Below are 25080 nucleotides of genomic sequence, written 5' to 3'. Positions count from 1 at the left end.
ATTAATTTAATACAAGCCATCCGGCTTTCTTGGGTTATCATTTTAGCATCCTTTGTATGTACTGTGCTTTTTGCAAACTGTTACAGTATTCAATCAATCAAATAATCAATAAATGAAGCAAGCAATCAATCAATCAATCAAAGCATTGGAGGACCCCAATGTAAACAAGCCATTGTGCTTTTCTGGGTATTTCAATCCCCTTTGTATACCTTGTATAATTGACCTGTGCTTTCCTCGAACTGTACAACTCTACAAACTGAATACAAATTTCAATCAATCAAGCCAAGCGACAGCAGTCTGTTCTGTTTTTCTGCCCTCTAGTGTCGTTTTCCAGTATTGCAGCTGCAACTCAGCTCGCATAACGGTAAAGTGCCCCTCGGGGCACAGGTCTCCACCAGGGCAGGTCAGGTTGTGGCCTCCTGGTGGCGCTATAATAGGCCAATGTGAAAAGGGTGCCATTTCTTCTTATGCCTTGGATGGCAATTGGATGATTTGATGCATTTTGTGCCAAAAATGTGTTTTGCCACCTGTTGGTGGCGCTATAACAGGCCAATGTGAAAAGGGTGGGACATATTCCTCAGCCTAGTAGGAAATGTGAAAGATTTCATGTAAATTGCACGCTGTGTTCATGATTTGAGGCTTTTTGTTCAAAACGGGCCAATCCTGCAAAGCCAATGTTAGCCAATTAGGATGGAATATGAAATATCGGACAAATCCGTCTTGAACACATGACTATAAAGATAGTGTGAAACGATTTGTGGGATTTGGAGGAGTAAAATAAAAAATTTTTTTTTCAAAAGTCGGCCTCCTGGTGGCGCTATAACAGGCCGTTCTGGAAAATTTGGGTCAGAGGTTCACCGTTGGCATCCAGGTAGTGTGTGTGCAAAGTTTGGCATCGACCGGGTTAAACGGTGCCAGAGATTAGCTGTACACAGACAGTCCCTGCCTGGGTCCCTGCCTGGGTCCCTGGCTGGCTGGGTCTGTCTGAGCACGAAATAGCATTTGGTTGGTTTTCACAACCAAGTGTCACTGTTGCGCGCGCACACACACACACACACACACACACACACACACACACACACACACACACACACACATTAAAGGTATATATGATGATTTGGGTGTTACAGTACAGTACAGCGACAGTACAGTAGGCCACAGTAGAGGGACCCCCACAAAGTAACTGTCATTTCTCGACCGTTTCGGACGCGGGGCGGCTCACCAGAACCAGGCCGGCATCCTGGCCGCGTTCCTGTGGGTCTGCTTCTTCCGGGGACCCCCACACGGAGTTGCACTACTCACTTCACGCGGGTGTGATTTATTTTTCTCTCAATTTGGTGTGAGTGCCTGTCTGTCTTAGCTCCCCAGCCTTCTGTTTCTGTTCGCTGCTTTGCAATACAACTCAAATGATCATAGAGGTAAGAAGAAATCCATTACTCAGTAACAGAAATGCAAAAGTAACCTGTTGAACCTTTTTGATGGCCATTCACTTGGGAATATAGCAGGAAAAGCAACCTGTAACCTGACAATGGCATTGAGTAGTATGGAATGAGCACACTTCATCACTACATGACAGGATGGAACATCTTTTTATTTGGTGAAAATGGGCTATTAAAGTAAGTAAATGGCAGTCAGATGTTGCATGTCTAGTGGTTAGAATGTTAAATCAACCCGATCAATAGGCCTATACACAGGTTTCATTTATCTGATAAGTCTACACCAGTGGTTTTCAGCCCATTATTTTGATGAGATTTAGCCTCTCAGACCCAAAACGTACAATATTTTGTTGTCATTGGATAAGCTTTTGTCCACATTGATGTGGTATCCTTATAGAGATAACAGGCACACGTCAATCAAAATAATAATTCTTCTAACTCTTTAGAGCATAAAATAAAAAGAAAAGGACCCATACGGATCCATTTAGTTTAATTTTACACTCTCAAGAGTTAAAGATCTATGGGTCCATTTGGTTACCAACTCTTCATCATTTAGCTGGGGACCACCTGGAACCCCCTCCCTGAAGGACCACTGGTGGTCCCCGGACCACTGGTTGAAAACTACTGGCCTACACAAAAGATAATAGTGGCCTTTCTGATCATTTAATTGTATTTGTACTGTAATGTGTAAAAAAACGTAAGTTTATTTGTAATTAAATTCAGTTTACTGTACCAAAATTTACATTGAACATTTTGCACGCAATGGAAAAGTATGTACACCGAACTTATAAAAATGAACTTAATTAAAATGAACCGCATTCAAGGCAAAGTAAAAACACTCAGACAAAACATCATGTGATTAGTTCGTTCAACTTAAAATATTGTAACCTACAGTACAGCTTAAAGGAACATTAATAGTTAATGTCTAAACAGTGCAATATGCAATATGCTTAATAACATCAACAAAAAAAATCATTAACATACATTTCCCATAATACTGGTAACATTACTGACGAATTATGGACCCTTCATACGTAGCATTACGGAGTTGAAAACAACCCAATTGCATGGCCGAGTTAAAAAGAAAACTCACAAATCTCACATACTGAAGCAAAACAAGCCTAGGTCAAGGAATTTATGCAACATATTGATGCTTAAAATTCATCGTTACTTCTCTAACATAGTAAGTAGTAGTAAGTAAGTAGCCTTGCCGAGCCATGAGGCCCATAGGGCAGGAGCCTATCTCCTGTTTCTGTAGCGTGAGGCAGCTTGATGTACAAGTACACCCCCTGGACATGACACTAGTATGTCGCAGGGACTTACCCCCAATCCAACCCTTGATGCTGAGTGTCAAGCAGGGAGGCACTGGGTCCCATTTTTAGAGTCTTTGGTATGACCCGGCCAGGGATTGAACCCCGACCTCCCAGTCTCAGGGCGGACACTCTAACCACAAGGCCACTGAGCTGGTATCTCTAACATACATAAAAGGCATAACAGGCATAAGCTCCCGTATTGTTTTCTGTGATAAAAAATAAATCTCCTCTGGTGTATTTAAGCCATAAGTTTAAATAAAACAACCAACAATGACATCCTGGAAACAAAACAAACCGAATGACAGTAGCTGGTTATGGTAACAACATCTCTGTGAGACAGATTAACTAATATTTAAGGCACATACATCATACAAAACTAAGATATGGCACTTCTCTTTGGTAACAAAACCGCTTACTTTGTTCTGTTTTTTGGTCACATTCAAATGCAAGCCCCCGCACACGCACACACGCACACGCACACACACACGCACACACGCACACACACACGCACACACACTCCCAGGTATACACAGTAAAATCCTTTGTTAATCTAACTCAGAAGAGTATACAAATGGAACTAAATTGACCCGTAATCACTCTTCGGAGGTCAATTAACACCGGGGGATTTTACGTGGTAAGATATATTATTCCACAGTTTTTGCCTGAACTTCATTGTGCTTCTTCAGTACGCTGAGCAGATTCTGGTTCATAAAGAATGGCCTCTCTGCCGATCCGTCATTGCGCTCCAAGTCTTCCACTGTGACAAACGGAAACAACCAATGAGAGGGGAGACTGAACAGCATTATAATCAACTCGGCTTTTGCTTGTATTCATTTATTTCTATTTAGAGTACATTTTGTTTTCTATTTCTATGATTAGGAAATAAAAAATACAAGTTTAAAGAAAGCTAGATTGGATATCTGAACTCACCTGTTGCCTTCATCCAAAATGCCAAATATCAAGACGTTCATCCATTTCACACATACATAACAGAACTATTGTGATTAATACAAGTACCTTTAATCAAGAAACTACAACCAATAAATATGGAATGTCATCTAAGTGTCAGTGAAAAATCTACTTACAACGCTCACAATGTTGACGAACGACAAAACGGTACAAAAGCATCCCAATAACATATCAGATGTTAGTAACGGAGAAGTTAGTATAGGCAATGTTTCACGCACCATGCAGCACTGTCTGAGACAGAGAGAGAGAGAGACAAAAAGAGAGAAAATGACAGAGAAAGAGATACCAAGGCAAGTAAGGGTTGGTAAACAATTGCAGGGTTTTGCAGAGTCTTAAGAGGTCAGCATGGTTGCGTCGTCGCGGCAACACAGTCACAGCACTTTACACCAGTCTGACTGAAATACCAAGGCAAGTAGGTGGCAATACAATACCGGGAATCCCAGCCAAGCAAGTAACCTTTGGCCGGGGGTCTCTACAACAGTGGTTCCCAAAGTGGGGTCCGGGGACCCCCCAGGGGTCCTTGAGGGAGTTCCAGGGGGTCCCCAGCAAAATGATAGTTAGGAACCAAATGGACCCTTATGGGTCTGTAACTCTGAGAGTGTACATTTGTACACTCTCAGAGTTAAATAGATTTTACAATATAAATTGGGGTCTGAGATAGAAATGCCATTAAATGGGGGTCCGTAGCATGTCAAACTGGGGGTCCTTGAAATGAAACGGGTTGAGAATCACTGCTAGAGCCGTAAAGATCTTCTCTTATGGGGGTCCTTGGCATGTCTTTTCAAACGGGGGGTCTGCGGGCTAATTAGTGTCAATTTGGGGGTCCTTGACATGAAAAAGTTTGGGAACCACTGCTCTACAAGACTGAAGCTACGTAAATAAATAAGTAAATACAATTCAGGTTCAGAGCAATTATTATACAATATCTAATATTTATAAAGTATATGAAACGTGTTGGTAACCTTTTGGCATCAGCTGGCATTATATTACGGTAAACAGTGAGAGATATTCACCGTGGATTGAAATGTGTTGCTTAAGAGTGTAAACAATGGTATATCACGGTTCTGTAGTGCATTCAATTGACAGGTTTTAAGATTAATGATAGTTAGTCAGGCACAGAGTCAGCACTTGTACAATATTCTACAGGTTCTCACAATATAAAAACCAACACTGTCTACATACGGGCCAACATGACAGAACCATTTTTTTTTTCAAGCTACATAGATGCACCTGGAGGGATTTTGACTTGCCTCGAAACGATCACGCCACGACAGCCATCTCCGAAAATGAACGAGCGCTGAGGGCCAACCCGTTGGCATAATAGCAAAGGTGATATGTATCGAAGCTGATTGTATAGCCTACACTCAACGGGTCCACATCACATCGTTGGTCGGGTACGTATACAGCTGTTCCACTCTGACTCAGAACTATAACGTATGTTGAGAGACCCCCCGTTTGTCTACTCTCGCGGCGCAGTGGGAGGATCCTCTTCTTTAGCCTCCAACTTCTCGTCTTTCTTCTCATCCGCCGTCTCTTCTTTTCCAGCTTCTCCAGGCGGAGGAGGAACCTGCTCCTCCGGCTTAGCCTCCTTCTCCTTGGACTCCTCCTCCTCCTCCACGGGCTGCGTGATCTCGGGGACGTCCTGTTTGTTGTCGTCGTCGGGGTCTTCCTCCTCCACCGCGAGAACGACCTCCTCCGGCTTCGTCTGGCTCTTATCCTCCTCCTCCTCCTCGCGAGGACCGTCGTCGGTCTCTGCGTTGGACTTCAGGGGTTGCTCCTCGTCGGGGTTCTCCTGGCCGAGGACGGCCTGCGTTTTCATCTGGATCTCGCCGTCCTGTTGCTGGAGAGGGGTGTCTTCCTCGGCCTCCGCCACCGGCGCGCCTCCGTCCTCCTCGTCGTCCACCCCCTTGCTCTTAGAGAGGATCTCCAGCAGCTTGGGCGACATGAAGTAAGGCCTCGCAGCGGAGCCATCGTTTCTCTCCAGGTCTTCACCTTTTTGAGTGTGTGCGTGTGTGTGTGTGTGTGTGTGTGTGTGTGTGTGTGTGTGTGTGTGTGTGTGTGTGTGTGTGTGTGTGTGTGTGGGTGTGTGTGTGTGTGTGTGTGTGTGTGTGTGTGTGTGTGTGTGTGTGTGTGTGCGCATGTGTCAGTGTATTGATTGATTGAGTCAACGCAAAAATTCAGAACGGAACAAAACGATGTGGAAGAAAATGGAAAAATAAAGCGGGAAAAAAAGGTGTGGGAAATAAAGAGAAGAAAATATGATCACATGGAAGGGAGAGATAAGACAAAGAGAAGAGCAGTCAGAAACATGTCCGGAACAAAAGGAGACCAGCAGCTCAGACAGTGATTAAAAAGCACAAAGGGTGATATTAAGATCACTCTGCGGAAGGAAAAGTATTTCACACTAAATGAAGTTGTGTTCAACGCAGATTCAGGAGTGGAGAACGCCCACTGCTCAACCTGATCAATCAGCTTCCCTATCTCCTTATCGAGTTCACCTGCGTCCTACAGTCTCACAGCCTATCACGTAACATTCCCCACAGCATAAATACACCTCATCTCATCCCTTACCTGCTTGATACTGCCTCGCACTTTAAAATTCCCCCCCCTCCTCCCCAACTAACCCCCTTCATCCTCAGCCTTGCCCCGCTAACACTTATTTCCCTCTCCTTCTCCTAGGAGCCCCGAGGGGGGCAGCATCCGAGCCGAGGCGACCGATCGCTACCGAGCACGGCGGTCGCCTTGCTCCCGAGACTACGCCCCCACCCTGAGTCTCGCCCTCCCCGGCTCCTCATCAATACACCTACATCTCACTTGTGCAATAAACACCCCTAAACTTGAGCAGTGGTGTGGTCTCTTACTAGTGAAAACACTGTAGTTGTTCTCAGATGACTTCAAACAAACAAACACTCAATGACTATGAAGGAGTCACTTACAGAAGCAGAGGAAGAGCGTGTCCACACACATGGCATACACACTGAAGAAGCCATGGGCGATGAGGTAGGAGCCCACCACGACCGTCTGGAATCACACAAGAAATCAAAGTCAAAGTCGTACAATTTGTCACACACGTTACCGCAGTGACATTTGTTCTCTGCATTTGACCCATCTCTTGGAGCGGCCGCAGCCGTGCCGCACTCGGGAATCATTTGATTAGTTGATTTGACCCCCCACAATCCAACCCTTTGATGCTGAGTGCCAAGCAGGGAGGCATTGGGTCCCATTTGTACAGTCTTTGGTCTGACCCGGCCGGGGATCGAACCCTCAACCTCCCAGTTTCAGGGTGGACACTCTAACCACAAGGCCACTGTCTCCATCACAGTGTTACATTACCACATTAAGACCTGGAACGCATCTGTGTCACCTTAGCTTTTAACCATATTAACCATTATTTTAAACTTTAGCTATTGAAAGTAGCAGATATACAAGGTCAGATCTGCCATTTTTGAAAATGTGTGCAAATCTTTGACTATAAATTATTTCACAGCGACCTTTTTTAAGTCAAATCTTTGCTTCTGGGGGTCCCTCCCTGGAACAACATATGTTCAGATGGGGGTTGGTGACCAAATACATATCATTCTGGGGGTCCTCGGCATAAAAAGGTTTGAGAACCACTGACATATAGAAGACATTTGTAGAATCAGGTCCTAATGTGTTAAAAGAAAGCTGCTGCTCTGTTTTACACAGTTGACAGAGATGGATTCACGTTCCAATGGGAGGCATCTTGTTCTCTGGTTGTCTACGTCTAAATCTCCATAGCAGAGTCTTGAACCAAAAGAGGCGGTTCTCAGTTCTCACCAATATGGGCACCCAGTAGTAGTTGAGAGACGGAGCGGCATCTTCTACGGCTTTAATCTTTCCAGAGAAGAAGAAGAAAGAGAAGACCCCTGTATCGAAACAATTACAATCACAATTTTAGGCATTTTGTCTCTTATCCAAGGTGTCCGCCACGGTAGCCATAGCCATATGTTGGTCAATCACTCGCATCAACTGAGACTCATATCGGCCCAGGTTTGCCCCAAATGGTCACGCCCGTACAGTACAAATGTCGACCGTTTATTAATAACTACCGGTACACCTTGCAGGCCTGCTGTAATGGATCAACTTGGACCTAAGTACAACATAAAAAATTTAACGTATTTCACCTAGCCTTGCTGTAATGGATATCACTTATGGGATCTTGCAAATGAAAATACAAACACACACCTAACTAGAAAAGTCGCAAATTTTGTGGTGCCATGACATTAATTCCCCTCTGGAGAGTGAAGGAGAGTGAAGTGTAAACTAGTATAGTGTGTAGAGGCTTTTTGAATTAGAAATAGCAATAATTCTAAAGCTTCTCACAATAAGGTAGATTTCCTACATGGCTTTGACATAATTTTATAGACAATACCATTACACTAAGTATTTCCTTACCCACGATTCCAACAATGAGGAGCTTTCCAAGGAACAGCAGAAAGTCGGTCACTTTGTCTAAAACAGCCACCCTGCATACAAGATTACATTCAAATGAAAGTAAAACAGATTAGAGTCTGACATGTAAAATAAGGTGGAAACAATAGGAAAACCAACAAACAAAAGGAAATACATTCTGATTAAATTGCATGTTAAAGATAAATTCATATTAATTCAAACCAGTGGTCCGGGGACCACCAGTGGTCCTTGGGGGGGGTTCCAGATGGTCCCCAGCTAAATCATGAGTGTAAAATAAACTAGAAAAAGTGTGATTGTCGCAGTCGCTTGCATAGGCCCCTCCCACTAATATTGTCTAAAACATAGATTGGTTACGTAACCAACAACAGCCAAATTAGCTACTACAAACGTTATGCAAAGCTCGGCCAATCACAGCGGAAGTTAGGTAGGTAATAATAAGAAAGTGTGACAATAACTATAATCTGGCAACCACACTAATAATAATAGACCTTGGGCCTGGGCCATGGCTCAGTGGTCCAGGCACCTTGGCTGATAATCCAGCCTGGCAGTGTGCCGTGGGTTCGACTCCCGATCCCGACGGCCTTCACTGCATGTCTTCCCCCCCATCTCTCTCCCCATTTCCTGTCAGCCTACTGTCTGTCCCTCCATAAAAAATATAAAATAAAGGCGAAAGCCAGAAAAAAAACCATTTAATAATAATAGACCTTGGTATGAAAACCACTGATTTCAACCAAAGCGTGAAGGTGACAGATCCTCTTGCAGAGGAGGAGGAACCCTACCTGACAATGTTCCTCATGAGAAGGAAGAAGGCGTCTCGCGCTGAGGTACAGAAGCTTTTGCCATAGATGGCGACCTAGAGAGAAAGTAATGTCATGTCAATTGTACAAATATAAACTATAGGCTTTTCTATATATACAAGAAGTCCAAAACCCTCACCATGATGTATGCATTTCTGTTGAGGAACTTGATACACTTCTCCAGGCACCAGAAGCAGCACTTTAAGCAACTCAGAAGGAACTTGGCACACTTGTTCTCAGCACCTGGGCAAAGAGGTAAAAGCAACAATAATGCATTGTGTGACCATGTGTTATTTATTAGAACACAATCAATCACACCACAAATCTATGCAGTCAATTAACCCATTTAGACCTGAGGACGATTCTACAGTTTTCTGAAAAACCTCATGTTTCTATATCAGTGGTTCTCAAACATTTTCATGTCAAGGACCCCCACAAATATATGTAATTGGCTGCCGACCCCCATTGAAAATATGTAGTTCCAGGGACCCCACAGAAGCTAAAAACGTTCGCTTTGAAAGAATATACATTCAAAGATTTGCACCACATTTTCACGATTTTTCAAAAATAGCAGACCTACAAGTTCATAGCGCGGCACTCGGTGCCGTGCTATGAGCTTGTAGATCTGCTATTTTTCAATAGCTAAAGTATAACATAATGCTTAAAACACCAAAAGGGGTTCCCGCCCAGAATGGGTTAACCCTGGAGCAATCTGGGAACCCACCGGCAAAACAAGGAAAAACAGCGATCTGTTTTCCTTTGAATTTGCCTCTGGGCCTGGGGGCGGCGGCACCAAACAGAATGTGGATAGCAGGATGTTGGCCCCATTGACATATAAGGTAGACACCTCTTCCGGCACCGGGGCGTGTGTCAAAATTGAAGGCACAATATTCCTGAGATTCCTTGCGAAGCAGTGGAAGCATGAGTGGAAGCTTGTCAAGCGTAACAGAAGTCCCGGAAAAGACGCGTTGTGATTGGCCAGTAGTCACTTGAGTGGCAGCGAGAGACATGGAGGAGTCGCATGAGTGACGTCATTTGGGCAGTAGCCTGGGGTCCAACTATGCTTTCTATGGCATAGGCAGCTCCCGGCAGGATCCGCCGGAAGAATCTAGACGCAGCTGCGCGACATGAGACTAATTAATTAGAGCGACAGAGAGAGAGAGAAGTGTGTGTGTGTGTCTACGGTTGTTCGGGTGTGCGTCAATTTAACAAAGGTGCAGACGATCGACGTTTGCGCTGCCGAATTGAAGTGGACTCGGCCCCAGACTTTTTTTCTTCTCCCTGGAAATAAAAACGTCTGGGTTTCCAAGGCTACTTTCCGAGGCTACTATTTCCGAGTGGAATAGTAAGAGTGGCGACACGCTTTGATATCGCCGCAAAGCGGGTGCCTATGGGCTATAGTTCCAAACATTGGAACTATCCCATTGAGATAGAATGAGCACTTCCGCATTCCACTATTAGAATGGGAGTCAACGCTAGTGTCGTCACTCTCATACTATTCCACTCGGGGCAGCGACGCAGCGTGCCTTCAGCAAATGCCTTCAGCACTTCCGCTTGACTTCCTGCCTTCAAGGGAGACACGTCACTCCAATGAACTGCAGCGGCCAATGAGGCATCTATTTTTTTTTAAATATCTATGGTTGGCCCGTTTGCTCCACCTTAGGCCCTCCTCTTCCGGTGGGGCGCCAATGTTTTCATTCCCACTAACAACAATGTATGCACGTTCTGAATGCCCGTGCCGACAGATTCTGTATAGCGTAGCTCGGAATCTGAATTGGCACTGTGGTGCTACACCACATCTCTCTCTTTGCCGAAAACAGCTGATCTACAAGCTCACAACACAGAATCTACATACCTACAGTACATTGACCTGTATCTCTCCTGTGTTTCAGGCTCAGTGCTTTTGCTACTATGACACCCGAATCTTGCCCCCGGGCAGCTGATCTACAAGCTCACAACACAGAATCTACAATTCTACATTAAAGGAGCATTCAGTGATTTGGAAAAAAAAACCCGGTCCACCCGGTAACAAGATGTGCACATGCACACGCTCTACAGTGGGGGGAGTACAACAGACCAACAGCACATGCACCAATGCCCGCCCCACTCGATCATGATTGGAGGAAGGCCCCTCTCATCCTGATTGGATGAAGGCTTTGCCACCCAAAGCCAAAACCGAAACTAGGGTTTTTTGACCCCAGGGGCTCACTGGGGACAGAGAGGAACTCCATATATGGTCAGCACACTTTATAGTAGGGAGGATTATCCAAAAGATAAGAAAAAATAAGTGATATTTGAATTAAGTGAAATCACTGAATATACCTTTAATGCCAGCTTACCTTTCAACTTGTGATCCAGGTATTCTAAGATGACCCTGACGACCTGCACCAGAGACAGAATGAGAGAGCCGAAAGCCAGAGAGCCTGTGTGATACCTGGAGGGCAAGAGGACAGGAAGAAAAAATAAATAAAAGTTAGACCCCTTTAGACCTGAGGCCGATTAAAAGTTTTCTGAAAAACCCTATGTTTCTGTCAGTGGTTCTCAACCTTTTTCATGTCAAGGACCTAGGGTGACCAGATGGCCCTCTTTGCGTGGGACAGTCCCTCATTTCAAAGACTTTTCAGGCGTCCCACAAATTGAGACCCTGTCCCACATTGTGACTGATGACAGGCAATGGCATCAGTGTTCAAATGCCCTAATAGTTAGTCCCCTAATAGTTGGCCTTCTGTTGTAAAGCTCTCTCATTGTCTCTTCCTGCAAGATGTGTTTTTAAGCCTGTTAAAATAGCATACAAATAAAAAATAAAGCATGATTTTAAAACAATGTGAGACACCAGAGGAGTTTATAAATGATAGCCAATAGGCCTATGGCCGAATATGACATCAAGGCATTTAATAGCAACTCAAGTAGTAAGTTGCTAACCCGATACTCCAGTATCGCTTGTGTGGGACAAGTGGGATGGGGGGACAGGGTCCCCCCATGAACAGTTTGGATCTGGTCACCCTACAAGGACCCCCAGAATTATCTGTATTTGGACCCCCATCTGAAAATGTTTTTTTTCAGGGACCCTCCTGAAAAAGAATATATATTCAAAGATTTGCGGCACATTTTCATAAATTTTCAAAAATAGCTAAAGTATAACATAATGCTTAAAACACCAAAAGGGGTTCCCGTCTTGAATGCGTTAAGACAAAGTTACAAGACACACGCACACACACACACACGCACACACACACGGCCTACCTGAGAGCCCTTCCCAGGGAGGCGAAGATGGGATAGGCGGGGATGTCGTCGGGCTTGTTGAAGGCCCAGTAGTAGGAGGCGAAGGCGCCGGCAAGCGTCACCTGACCCAGGGCCGTCACGAAGTTGGCGCACCAGAAGAAGAGGAAGAGGTTGTAGAACTGGAACAGGATGAGGTACTTGTGGTAGAGCGTCTCGCCGCCGTAGAAGGCAAACAGGCACTCTGCGTCGGTGCACTGGGCCGAGATGTTGGAGGTGTTGAACGTCTGGAGGAAAGACAAGGGGGGTAGGACAGCAGGAGTAGAGAAATATGAATGATGTCGAGTAGATATCCCATTTAGACCCGAGTTAACCCATTCAGGCCTGTTTTCTAAATCATGACAATTTTCTGAAAGATTTGCGCCACATTTTTACGATTTTTCAAAAATAGCAGACCTACAAGCTCGTAGCGCGCCACTCGGTGGCGCGCTATGAGCTTGTAGATCTGCTATTTTTCTTTTTTTTTATCACTTAGATTTTTATTTGTTTTTGAACAAACACACAATGATAAAGGACAAACACAGCACAAACAAACATGAAAAACAAAAAATTAAAATACAATAAAGTCGACAATGCATATCAAATCTTGCTCAATACATCACATATTCCTAGACATATTCTGGTGTTCCTCATTCCCCCATTGCTCATGGTCAGGTCATTGAATATTGTCCATTTGGACCATTTGTCCTCCATTCGTTCCTCCTGCAGTCTCAGGCGATGTGTCAGTTTCTCCATGAGCTGTATCTCCTGAATCAACTCCTCCCATTGTCCCTGTGTTGGAGGCTCCTTCTGTCCCCATTTCCTTGTGATAGCCTTCTTTCCTGCCGCCAATAAAATGTTTACCAGATACCTATCCTCTCCTCGTATTTTTCCCCCCATCAAGTTTCCTAAATACAGAACATCACACTTCATAGGCACCTCATAACCCAACACCTTTTGTATCTGATCATGTATCACTGTCCAAAAAGACTCAATTCTGGGACATTTCCAGAACACATGTGAGTGATCCACATTTACATCTCCACAACCCCTCCAACATTGTATCTGTTGCTTCAACTGCGCATGCTTGCTCATAATTTTTGGCGTTATGAAAAACCTGCAAAGATTTTTCCAAGAGAATTCCCTCCATATCCGTGAATTGGTAGATGATTGGTGCATTTTCCACATATGAGCCCAATCTTTTTCTGTAATTTCTATGTCTAGTTCTGCTTCCCATTTCTTTTTAATATATTCTGTTGAATGACTGCCACTCATCAAAGTCGTATATATTGCTGATATAATTCGAATATTTTTCCCCTTGTATATATTTTTAATAATTTGGACAATACCATTCACTTCTATGGAGGGCTTCCCTTTGACTTCCTTAATATAATAATCCCTTAGTTGAAGATACCTGAAGAAATCATGTTTATCCAACATGTATTTAACACTCAAATCTGTGAAACTCTCCATTGCCCCATTTTTCTCCAAAACAGACCAGGCTGTCATACCTCTATTGCTCCATACTTTAAAGCCCTTATCATGTCCTGCAGGTTTAAATGAACTATCAAATGCCATCCATTTTAAAACCTTTATGTCCTCTTCAAACCTATATTTTTTAACAATTTTAAACCAGATCTCTAATGTAAATAGGGTGATTGGATCAATACGGTGTTTTATTTTCTTAAACTTTTCTTTGTCTCCTATAATATTCTGTATTGGATGTTTGTCGAATTCCTTTTCCATATCTTTCCATTTTGCTATATAATTTGGTTTACACCAACATCCTACATATCGTAGCTGGGCCGCATGATAGTACATTTTTAAATTGGGAAGACCCATGCCCCCTCCCTCCTTTGGGAGTTGAAGGGTCTGAAATCTGACCCTTGGCCTCTGCCCGGCCCACACAAACCTAGAAATCATTCTGTCCCATGTAATAAATTGCCCTTGGGGGACCTCTACCGGTAAGGACTGGAATAGAAAGAGCAACCTGGATAATACATTTATTTTAACTGCCTCCAACCTTGAGTTCAGGTCTAGTGGCAAAGTAGCCCATCGTTCAATATCTCTTTTTATCTCCTGATTTAATTTATCGTAGTTGGCTTTATATAATGTAGACAATTTTTTCGTTATGTTTATACCCAAATATTTAATACTTTTTTGTTCCCAATTAAAGTTGAAGGCTTCCCTTATAGATGCATTTGGAGCATAATTTAAAGCCAAAATCTGTGTTTTGGCTATGTTGATCTTGTATCCTGACAAACGACCAAATTCTTCTAATACCTTGCTTAAAACAGGAAGTGAGTCATCTGGTCTCTGGAGAAAGGCAATTACATCATCGGCAAAAAGTCCTATCTTGTGTTCGCTACCGTTTACCGTCACACCTTGTATACCTTCATTGTCTCTCACTGCTTGTGCTAAGATCTGCTATTTTTCAATGGCTAAATTATAACATAATGGGGTTCCCGCCCCAAAATGGGATATACTGCCCTACAAAGCCAAAGTGCAGTAAGTAACTACGTTTCACTTTTTGGACACACAGGACTTATTTGTGTGCCCCCAAAGGTCAAATTAGCCTTTGTGATTTTGGGGGATAAAAAACAGAAAATTAGTGTAATATCACTTATTTTGCCAATATCTCATTTGGCTGACCAGTTGAAACACCTTTAAACCCAATATCGGCCACTTTTATTTGACGTAGTTACTGCTTTGTAGAGCAGTTGTATAGTACGTATGCAAATGTTACAGTGAAATTAACTTAATCAGCAATGTTGTGATTGAGGCTAAGTCAGTATATCATTTATAGTCACTTTTGATAATGATTTGTTTTTGCTGCTATTTGTGCCCCAAAAAGAAATGGGTTAGTAAAATTGCATCTTCTCCACACTAACTTTCATGCTAAAATTGCTATGCCAACCAAATGCAGAATTGCCAATGGTCAAAATGTGTTGCATCTCAATTTAGTGCTACACATTTGTGACTAAATTTGACTGAGGGACTGCCATTGGATTTTTTTGAACTTTCGTTTTTTTCATGTCATATGAAAGCAAGGAATCATAGCTTCAAATTTGGCGGACCAGTTTTGGAGATATGGCTTATAGAGTAATGTCTTGCAGAAAACAGCGAGTTGAGAAAACAGGCTTGAAAGGTTCACTTCTGTGGTCTCTAACATTACACCTAGCTACATGTTTGAGCATTTATTTCAGATTTACATGTCGATTTCAGCTCTGACACTTATTTCAGACATGCTCTAGTATGTGAAGAGTCTGCCTGTGCTATTAACTCATTTTGGAACTCGATTTGGAAGTTTTTCTCCTCTTGTGAAAAGCTGGAATTTGTGCGATGGCAGTCTCTCAGTCAAATCTGGTCACATTTAGTTCAGTCAGACAACTCACGAATAGATTTACCAATATTTATTACAGAATGAGTAATGAGTGTGCATATGATATTTGACTTGGCGTTCGGCTCTGCTGGATTTCTCCCTGCTCGGCAAGATTAAGCAACAACATAAAAAATTAAGAGCAGGGAGATAGATATACAATAACCCCCCATGGGGAACATAAATAGCAGAGCCCACCGGTGGTGCTGGGGTGGTGGTGGGAAAAAACATCACATACAACCAGGGACCATATGCAGAGGAAGGCAGGAAGAGCATGCAGACTGGTGAGCTTAAGTAGCCCGCCCAATTGGTCAGCTGACTGCCGGATCGGCGAATGACGTGAGGGACTTGCACACACTTGTACACCCACATAGTAATGTAGCATGTTAACCCCTTGAGTATAGTATGCGCCTTTGAGCATGGCATGAACCCCCTCGAGGTTGTCTGAATGAACTAACTCCGCAAGCTACGTCTCATTTACACATCCATTACACATGCACATCTAGTGGCATACCTTGGGGTCGCAGGTGTCTCTGGAGAACTCACACTCAGAGGTGTTGAACACTTTGTAGACCTGCTCGTTGGAGGTGGACAGGAAGCTGGTCACAGCACGGGTCAAGGAGCATTTCATCTCACTAGAGAGGATGCTGTAGTACTTAGTGTTGATTTTGACAGCAAACTTTGATTTAGTTTTAGTCTTTTGAACAAAATTCAGTTTAGTTTTAGTACAATTCTAGTCATATGAAATGTTTTAGTGTTAGTCTAGTTTCTTACAGTTCTACAGTTGATTTTGTCGACTAAAATGTGGCCTTGATGGCGTCGTAATGCCTGATTTTACGCTTTGTTGCATGCTGAAAATAGCCGATTCTACTGGATCTCTTCTCCACTAGTCCTCCTCCCTAACATTTTAGTCTAGTTTGTATTTTTTTGATGAAATTGTCAGTATATTTAGACTCCGTTTTAGTCACCGTAGCTTAGTTCTTTATTTAGTTGGCGTCAGTGAAAAAAGGAAGTCGGGCGAACATGTTTTTCGTCATAGTTTTAGTCGGTCAAATAAACACTGGCTGTCCTGCATGACTCAATGGGGTAGAGCAGGGCATTAAAGGACCACTTCACCACTTTTCAACCTATCTTCATATAATAGGTCCTCACTAAAAATCATGATAAAATGGCACATTTTTTTTCTACTCAGTCTGTGTCTCATAGGAGGGCTGTGGGCAGTTTAGAAACCCGTCCACCAGTGACATCATCGTTAGGCAAATTTTTTTTAAACAAGATTTTTTTTACAAAAATGTTTAGATTTGTATTATCGTGAGAACGATGGCTTCCATTTTCGCATTGCAACTTTTCAGGACTAGAAAGCCTGCAGTTTCTATTAGCTTGGATTCCCCATCGATGATGTCACTGGTGGACGGGTGTCCAAACTGCCCAAAGCCCTCCTATGAGACACAGACTGAGTAGAAGAAAATGGTGGTGTTTTATCATGAACATTAGTGAGGACCAATTATATGACGAGATGTTGAAAAGTGGTGAAGTGGTCCTTTAACAATATATCAGCATTAGGGTATTGATTCTCTCTTGGGCCACCCTGTGCTAAAAATGAAAACACTCTTTGCGCTTCAATGCATTTTACATCAACCCATTTTGACCTGAGATCAGATTCTAAAAATGTCTTCTACATCCTGACAGTTTTCTGAAAAAGCTATGTTTCTATGTCAGCCGTTCTTCGATTTTTCAAAAATAGCAGACCTACAAGCTCGTAGCGCGCCACTCGGTGGCGCGCTATGAGCTTGTAGATCTGCTATTTTTCAATAGCTAAATTATAACATAATGTTTAAAGCATCCGCCAATAGCTTCGTACACTACAGTACATAGGACTGCGGCGGTGTGGAAAATGCATTACTGCGTTTGGGTGGTTAACCAAACCAAAATATGCAACATTTGGCTTAGAAACTAGGTCAACTGGCTGCTGTATAATATAGGCTATACCCCTCCCCCTCCCCCTCCCATGCAGTGACGACAAAGTTCCGTTTCTCTAGAAACCCACAGGATGTACAAAGGATGATACGACTGTCAAACTAAGCAATAATTATCATGTTCATGGACGGTAAGCTTACATAACTGCAGTGTGGAGGGTATGCGCATGACGTCATAGGATGATTCCTATCTGCATTGCATTATTATACAACGTTTAACTACGTTAAAGTCACTTTGCTACTCGCTCACCTTATGCATGCTGTGCATACCCTCTTTTGAAGGTATAAGTTTGTACAGACATAGTCTGTAACTTAGACTACACTGATATCCATTATATTACAATGTTATAAGGTCCATGATTACAGACAGTACTGGTTCCCAAACATTGGGCCGGTGGTCGCAGACACATTTTTCATTGTGTCCCTTTATCTTTTGTTTCCTACGTTCTGTTTTAAATTATTGTTATTTCAAAATAGTTTCAAAAATCATGAATTAAAAACACAATGAAATGTTTCTTTTCATTAATTTCATGAAGAAATACAGCAGTGGTTCCCAAACGTTTTCATGTCAAGGACCCCCAAATTGACACTAATTAGCCCACGGACCCCCGTTTGAAAAGATATGCCAGGGACCCTCCATATAGAGAAGTTTTTTACAGCTCTAGCAGAGATTCTCAACCCGTTTAATTTCAAGGACACCCCAGTTTGACATGCATTAGTCTACGGACCCCCCATTTAATGGCATTCCTATGTCTGGGACCCCCAATTCATATAGTAAAATAACTGTTAGTTTAACTCTGAGAGTGTACAAATGGAACCAAATTCGGTTCCATTTGTACACTCTCAGTTACAGACCCATAAGGGTCCATTTGGTTCCAAACTATCATCTAGCTGGGGACCCCCTGGAACTCCCTCAAGGACCCCTGGGGGTCCCCGGACCCCACTTTGGGAAGCAGTGCGTTGCAGAATGCCACACATCTCTTTTCACAACAGAAGGATACACTGCAGTGATGGCCCAATAGGCGATCACGAGAGCCAGGAGGGCAAAGGTCAGCAGTGGGTAGAACAACGATGACATCACTTTCCCGATAGCTCTGCAAGAGATAGAAAATCAACAGAACAACAGAATGATGATACTTGGTGTTTTTTTTTGTCGAAGTGAATCAATGGCCCTCTTCAAAACAAACAAACAAGCAAACACAATGTTTAACCACTAAAGCCCTATATATTTCGTCGTATAACAAGTATATAAAATAGCCGATATATGAGCTTGTATAAGGCTATTTTTATTTATGTTTTCAAATGTTTTTTTTATTGAGGTTCTGACCATTCACATTTTGTTCAGTTGTAGGATACAATTTGTGTACTAACTATACAGTTGGTAGTAAAGGGTTGTATGAGACTGACCTGCTGGCTTCCTTGATGAGGGCGATAGCAATGAGCACTCTCTTCCTGAGGAAGATGAGCAACAGGATGATCACCACTTCTACAATCGCCAAGATGATCACTGGGCAAAAAGAAGAACAAGCGTTATTGCAAAAAGGACAGTGACGTCATTGGGGTCCGTACGCTTTTTCCGACCAGTCATTGGTTCAGACATGCGGAAAACGACCGGATTAAGATTGGCGGGGTTTGAGGTAGGTTGTCGTTGTCGGAACTCTCTCTTCTCCCACCCAAAGGCACGTCGAAGGAATAGTTTAGGTTTGTGGCACGAGTTACTAGTTAGTAATAGTAGTAGCCTGGGGTCCACCTATGCTTTCTATGGCATAGGCAGCTCCCGGCAGGATCCGCCGGGAGAATCTAGACGCAGCTGCGCGACATGAGACTAATTAATTAGAGCGACAGAGAGAGAGGGAGGGGTATACGTGTGTACGTACGGGTGTGCGTATGTGCGTCAATTTAACAAAGGTGCAGACGATCAGAAATCAGCAGAGAGTGATTGACATTTGCGCTACTCTATGCCGAATTGAAGTGGACTCGGTCCCAGACTTTTTTTTTCTCCCTGGAAATAAAAACGTCTGGGTTTCCGAGGCTACAATAGTAGTGGTTCAGTACAGAGATGCATGGAACATATTTAGAGTCACATGGTACAATTCTCCAAAAATGAACTCAAAGGAATGCTCCAGAACATTTTTCACCGTGATTGCTCCTGCTTCAATTGATTTATTTTACTGATGGTTGTTCTGTATAAAGTTCCTTTGTAATTTATCCTGATTTATAATGTTGTGTTTGATGTATTTTTTGACTGTATTTTGTGTATTGTAACCTCGGCTACGTTGAAAAACTGTATTTCCGAGTATAAATAAAGGTGATGATGATGATGATGATGATGAATTCACAATTACAATGTAGGTCAGGGTTCCCCAATTAATTTTCCTCAAGGGCCATATTTTGACTAGGGTACCAGGCTGGGGGCCGAGTCCGCACGCGTGAGGTCGAGGTCTTGCTCTGAAAATTCATTTTCAGGGCAAGACCCCATTTGAAAAGGATGCCCAGTTTGACATGCATAGGCTACTGACCCTCATTTAATGCCATTTATATCTGGGACCACAGCCCCTTCTTTCTATACTGTAAATTGATAATAAATTGAAAAAAATTAATTGAAATTCTTCCGCGGGCCGCAAGGGGACACTCCGCGGGCCGCAAATGGCCTGCGGGCCGCCTATTGGGGAACCCTGATGTAGGTGTTTTGAAGGCCTCCGGGACCCGAGGCGTGAACCGGATGTAAACAAATGCCATGTAGTGACTGCCGATTCGTCATTTCTTCCACACAGAAAATACATTTTGTAACCGCGAATCATCGGTTCTTTAGTTACGGGGCCGTTGAATAAAGCTTGTACGGACGGTCTAAATGGGTTAAGTGTTGGATTCGGTCTGACGTCCATAGAGTGACAGAATGCTAGCTGCTTACTGAAGGCCAGCCAGGTCTGTCTGATCTGCAGGTAGACAGAGAAGTCCGTCTGCACGCCAAGGTCACGGATGGTAACGTCAGCTCCAGGCTCTCCAGTCAGACTTCTGTACTCCATGAAGCAGTGGAAAATACCTGAAACACACACGCACGCACGCACACAATGATATCCAAGTTAAAAAACAATAATTGTAACAAACTGACTATGATGAACTTGTAGATTGATGAACTGATAAACTCATTAAGAAAATAATAAAATAGGATCCTCTTGGCAGAGGGTGTCTGTCGATCTCCTCTCTGAAGTCTATCGAAGTCTATCCTGAAGCTGTCTTTCTCTTTATTCTTAATCTCCTTTTGCTGGTGTGTATATTTATATATTATTTTTTTGTTGTTGCAGTAATTATTGTTGTTATTATCCAATACCTATCATGTGAGGAAACAGAGTATGCAGTGCACAAAGACGTGACAGAGAAAGAGGACAATGATGTATTTGTATTTATGCTGGGGGGGGGAGAAGGTGTGGGGAAATGAAATGTTTTGTTCTTTAAAATGTTAAAAACCAAATAAAAATATTTAAAAAAAACAAAAACAAAAAACAATAATTGTACTGACATTTCACTTTTCACATTTTTTATATACATGCCCAGACATATGAGACTTACCATAACCAATGACGAGAATGACCGATACAATCATCACCCAGATCATGATACCGGCCAGGAACCTCAGCAGGACAATGAAGATCAGGCTGACTACCATGGCTATGAGCAGACCACTGTGGAGAGAGAGTGGCACAAACACAGAGGTTTTAACCAGGCTGACTATCATGGCTATGAGCAGACCACTGTGGAGAGTGGACACAAACACAGGGCTTTTAACCAGGCTGACTACCGTGGCTATGAGCAGACCACTGTGGAGAGTGGACACAAACACAGGACTTTTAGTTTTAACCACTTTCAACCCTGTTTTGGCATGTCATTTTTTTCATCAAAAACGTAAAAGAAATGCAAGAAGGCATTTTCATACATAGCCCAACAAGCGTTGTGTGCTTGTAGATCGATTATTATCAATATTCAGTGAGTGGTCAACTTTACATTGCATTATGATGACAAAAAAAGCTTGTGGTTAATCTAAACTTCCTGTAGGGTCAGCAGAATCTAAAGTCCAAATAAAGAATTTAAAATGTGTAACGGTGCAATGATATCTAGTGTCGTTTAATTACATTTATTTATTTATTAAGCCAGTTTCAAATCTTTGCAAGTAGATATATCCATTCTGTACAGCAATTAACAGAATCCAGTGGCTTCCTCGGAAATCAAACAAACCAAGGTATGGATTGGAACATGGTCGTCAGTAATGTCAAATACAGTTCTAATCAATGGAATGCCCGTCCACCAGTGTCGTCCTTTAAAGTCCAAAGAATGATGAGACTCACAGCAAAATCCAATGCCAGGATTGAGTGTAGTCTTCAAAGATCCTCATGGCCACCTGGCGAGCTTCAACAACCACATTGGACTTCCTGTGGGGGAAAATAATGCAAAATATTTCCCAATTCCAACTTCGAAAGATATGAGAGATGTTAGTAGGCTATGTTTAATGTCAAGGTTCATCTAAAACAGTGGTTCACAGGCAATTTTGAGAACCACTGGTCTCTACTCTCTAGAGGGCAATAAATATTGCATATTTACAACCTCTGTGGTTGTAAATAGCACTCTAAAACAGATACCTCACGCTTGTGAAGGAACATGCTATCCTTCCCAGTTCGCTCTCTGCTGAACAGGCACCCTGACTAACCTGTAGGAGGCGCTAGCACAGCGACAGGCAGCACATGTGTTACCCATGATACTAATGAAGGCTCTGTTCCATTCTGGTCAAACAAGAGTCAGGGTGCTGATTATTGTGCATGTTGGCTCACTGGAAACACTCTGCTACACCAGTGGGTCTCAAAGTGTCCTTGAGTGGGTTCCAAATGGCCCTGTACGGGCGTGTAACTGTAACCACGACTCACTTTGATGCGTCGAGCAGATCAGCGGCGCTGACATTCTTCCCCTCGCCGTCATTCAACATGGTCTCGTTGCCCACCACCACCACCCCGCCCTTCATCGTTCCCAACGCAGGGAGGCAGCGACGTGTGACTGGGGAGGAAAGACGGACGTTTCACAGATAAGCAATAGCACCATATACCTGACCTGTACACAGTACACAGCTAGGGTATGATACAGTATGAGTAAATATCATTGCTATCGGGTACAAAGCATGTATGCCCAAAACTATTACGTTACTTTTCAGGAAATGGAAAGAAATTGTAATCTAATGTAATTATGAGTAGAGATGTCCCGATACTGTATCGGTATTGGGAAAAGTATCGGATCGGCCCTTATTTGTCATATCGGGTCATATCGGTATCGGTGAATATGCCAGTCTAACCACAGATCCGACACAGGGGTAGGGGGTTGACACTATGGCAGGTAAATAAAATGTTGGGACATGTGGAGTTTGCTTTGGAGTTGCCCAAACTGCAAGTGCACATTTGAGTGATGAGTCTGCTATAAACACAACACGAGATATAGCTATAAACACAACATTAGATCACGACACTGGTATCGGTATCGGCTAACACAGAAATTGAGGTATCGGGATCGGATCGGAAGCGAAAAAAGTGTATCGGGACATCCCTAGTTATGAGTTAGTCACAAGCTCTTATTTATACTTTTCATTGGTTATGTTTATGGACCTAACCACATTCACTTTAAAAATGTTTCAAAAATAGCTAACGTCACAACATGTTGTGAGGTTGTAGATTGATGCTATTGATTGCTACTTCCATTACTTGAAATACTTTTGCATGACACGCCGTTGATTTACCCCCGAAACAAAAAAAGATGAAATACGGAGATACAGGTTTTGTGCCCAACCGTGACTGACGATACGCAGGTGACATGGAATTTATACTCACAGGGTTTACTGGGCATGAGCATGGCGGGGCAGAGGCCATCCCTAAGGATCTCAGGTACACTCTGAAATACACCACACGCACATCAGGAGGAATCATGCTGTACACAGCAAAGCTCAATGTGTAGGCGTCATTAACCCATTTTGGGCGGGAACCCCTTTTGGTGTTAGCATTATGTTATGCTTTAGCTATTGAAAAATAGCAGATCTACAAGCTCATAGCGCGCCACCGAGTGGCGCGCTACGAGCTTGTAGGTCTGCTATTTTTGAAAAATCGAAGAACCACTGACATAGAAACATAGCTTTTTCAGAAAACTGTCAGGATGTAGAAGACATTTTTAGAATCTGATCTCAGATTCTCAGGTCAAAATGTAACCTTTTACAGTCTCACACCCCAGAACATCAAACATATTTGTATTTTTAATAGCGCATGACCCACCATCATTTATTTTTTATGTCACTCACCAATTTGGTGAAGTCCACGCCTTCCTTACAGAATTGTTTGTAATACTCCTGGTCTTCTGCCGTGCTTAATTTTGATACCGCTTTGATCAACGTGAGGTGCTTCGTAGGACATTTCTCCACACATAACTGTATGCAGATAGATAGATAGATAGATAGATAGATAGATAGATAGATAGATAGATAGATAGATAGATAGATAGATAGATAGATAGATAGATAGATAGATAGATAGATAGATAGATAGATAGATAGAAAAAGAAACGTCATGACTCTCATCGTGACCAACTTTGCAAAAACACACAAATGTTAGGTAAAAGGTTTTTTTTTTTTAAAGTATTTATTAGATCCCCATTAGCTTGCTGTACATGACAGCAGCTACTCTACCTGGGATCTCAAAACCATCATCAAAAACAAGGTTTTTCATGTCATTACTTAGACAATACACCATTCATACAACACACAACAATATAATACGATACAATACAACACAAAATATCACCTCATAGCATGTAATTTGATAGCTAGCTCTTAAGGGGTGGTAGAAGAACAACATTTAGGCATGACAGAGCGTGTGTGTAGGTAGTGTAGGGGGCATGTCTGACCTGTGTGGTAGGACACTGGAACTCCAGCAGCGTTAGGGGACTGGCACACTTCAGGATGTTGAAATAGAACAGCAGGTGCTTCTTCCTGTTGAGCAGGGACGACAGAGAACACTTTTAAATAGGGATGGAGCTCAAAAACCATTACAAACTCGGTAAGAGATTTATCCAGTGCCCGGTATCAATAAGGTTTGGGCTTATCAGGCCTGTTAGCGAGCATAGCGGCCCATGACGTCATCAATCTAATCATCCACGTTGGCACAAACATGTCGGTTTAAAAGTGTATGGATACCTGCCAACCAGCGGCTGCTGTAACAAAATTACAGTTTCTTCAATATACTTTTCCAAAAGTAAAAAGGTAATTTGCCTTCCGTCTGTTAGAACAGTACTGTGTTTGAAGGCCCTAGTAAAATGTAGTGCAAGTGATATTTAAGAGCTGAAGAGACATGGAGATTTTAATTATTACAGTACTATTCATAATATAAAGCCATTTAACACTTATTGCACATTAATGACTGGTTGAGTTTATGATAAGCAAAAAGATTTGTAACTTTTGTCACCATCATTTCATTTTAGATGGCGGTGGTGGTCAGC

General features: G+C 42.7%; 1 protein-coding gene across 2 annotated transcripts in view; it reads right to left on the bottom strand.

Annotated features, from left to right (window-relative positions):
• Positions 1 to 1611: 1611 nt before the first annotated feature.
• The window catches only part of slc44a2 (solute carrier family 44 member 2 (CTL2 blood group)), a 39232-nt gene continuing 15763 nt past the window's right edge, over positions 1612 to 25080 (bottom strand). For both annotated transcript variants that reach the window (XM_079500290.1, XM_079500291.1), the window contains exons 5-22: positions 24490 to 24574; positions 23888 to 24013; positions 23427 to 23487; positions 22479 to 22605; positions 21906 to 21989; positions 21133 to 21245; positions 20474 to 20605; positions 18970 to 19069; positions 18564 to 18656; positions 16101 to 16185; positions 12193 to 12455; positions 11289 to 11383; positions 9089 to 9192; positions 8932 to 9005; positions 8135 to 8205; positions 7517 to 7605; positions 6655 to 6739; positions 1612 to 3506 (exon numbers count right to left, since the gene is read on the bottom strand). In XM_079500290.1, the coding sequence (XP_079356416.1) occupies positions 3394 to 3506; positions 6655 to 6739; positions 7517 to 7605; positions 8135 to 8205; positions 8932 to 9005; positions 9089 to 9192; positions 11289 to 11383; positions 12193 to 12455; positions 16101 to 16185; positions 18564 to 18656; positions 18970 to 19069; positions 20474 to 20605; positions 21133 to 21245; positions 21906 to 21989; positions 22479 to 22605; positions 23427 to 23487; positions 23888 to 24013; positions 24490 to 24574 (1900 nt within the window). In that variant the 3' untranslated portion in view covers positions 1612 to 3393. The remainder of the gene's footprint in view (positions 3507 to 6654; positions 6740 to 7516; positions 7606 to 8134; positions 8206 to 8931; positions 9006 to 9088; positions 9193 to 11288; positions 11384 to 12192; positions 12456 to 16100; positions 16186 to 18563; positions 18657 to 18969; positions 19070 to 20473; positions 20606 to 21132; positions 21246 to 21905; positions 21990 to 22478; positions 22606 to 23426; positions 23488 to 23887; positions 24014 to 24489; positions 24575 to 25080) is intronic.

Source organism: Electrona antarctica, assembly GCF_951216825.1.
Source record: "Electrona antarctica genome assembly, chromosome: 4".
NCBI classification, from domain to species: domain Eukaryota; kingdom Metazoa; phylum Chordata; class Actinopteri; order Myctophiformes; family Myctophidae; genus Electrona; species Electrona antarctica.
The sequence above is the reverse complement of the archived record's forward strand: the minus strand, read 5'-3'. Positions and strand labels throughout refer to the sequence as shown.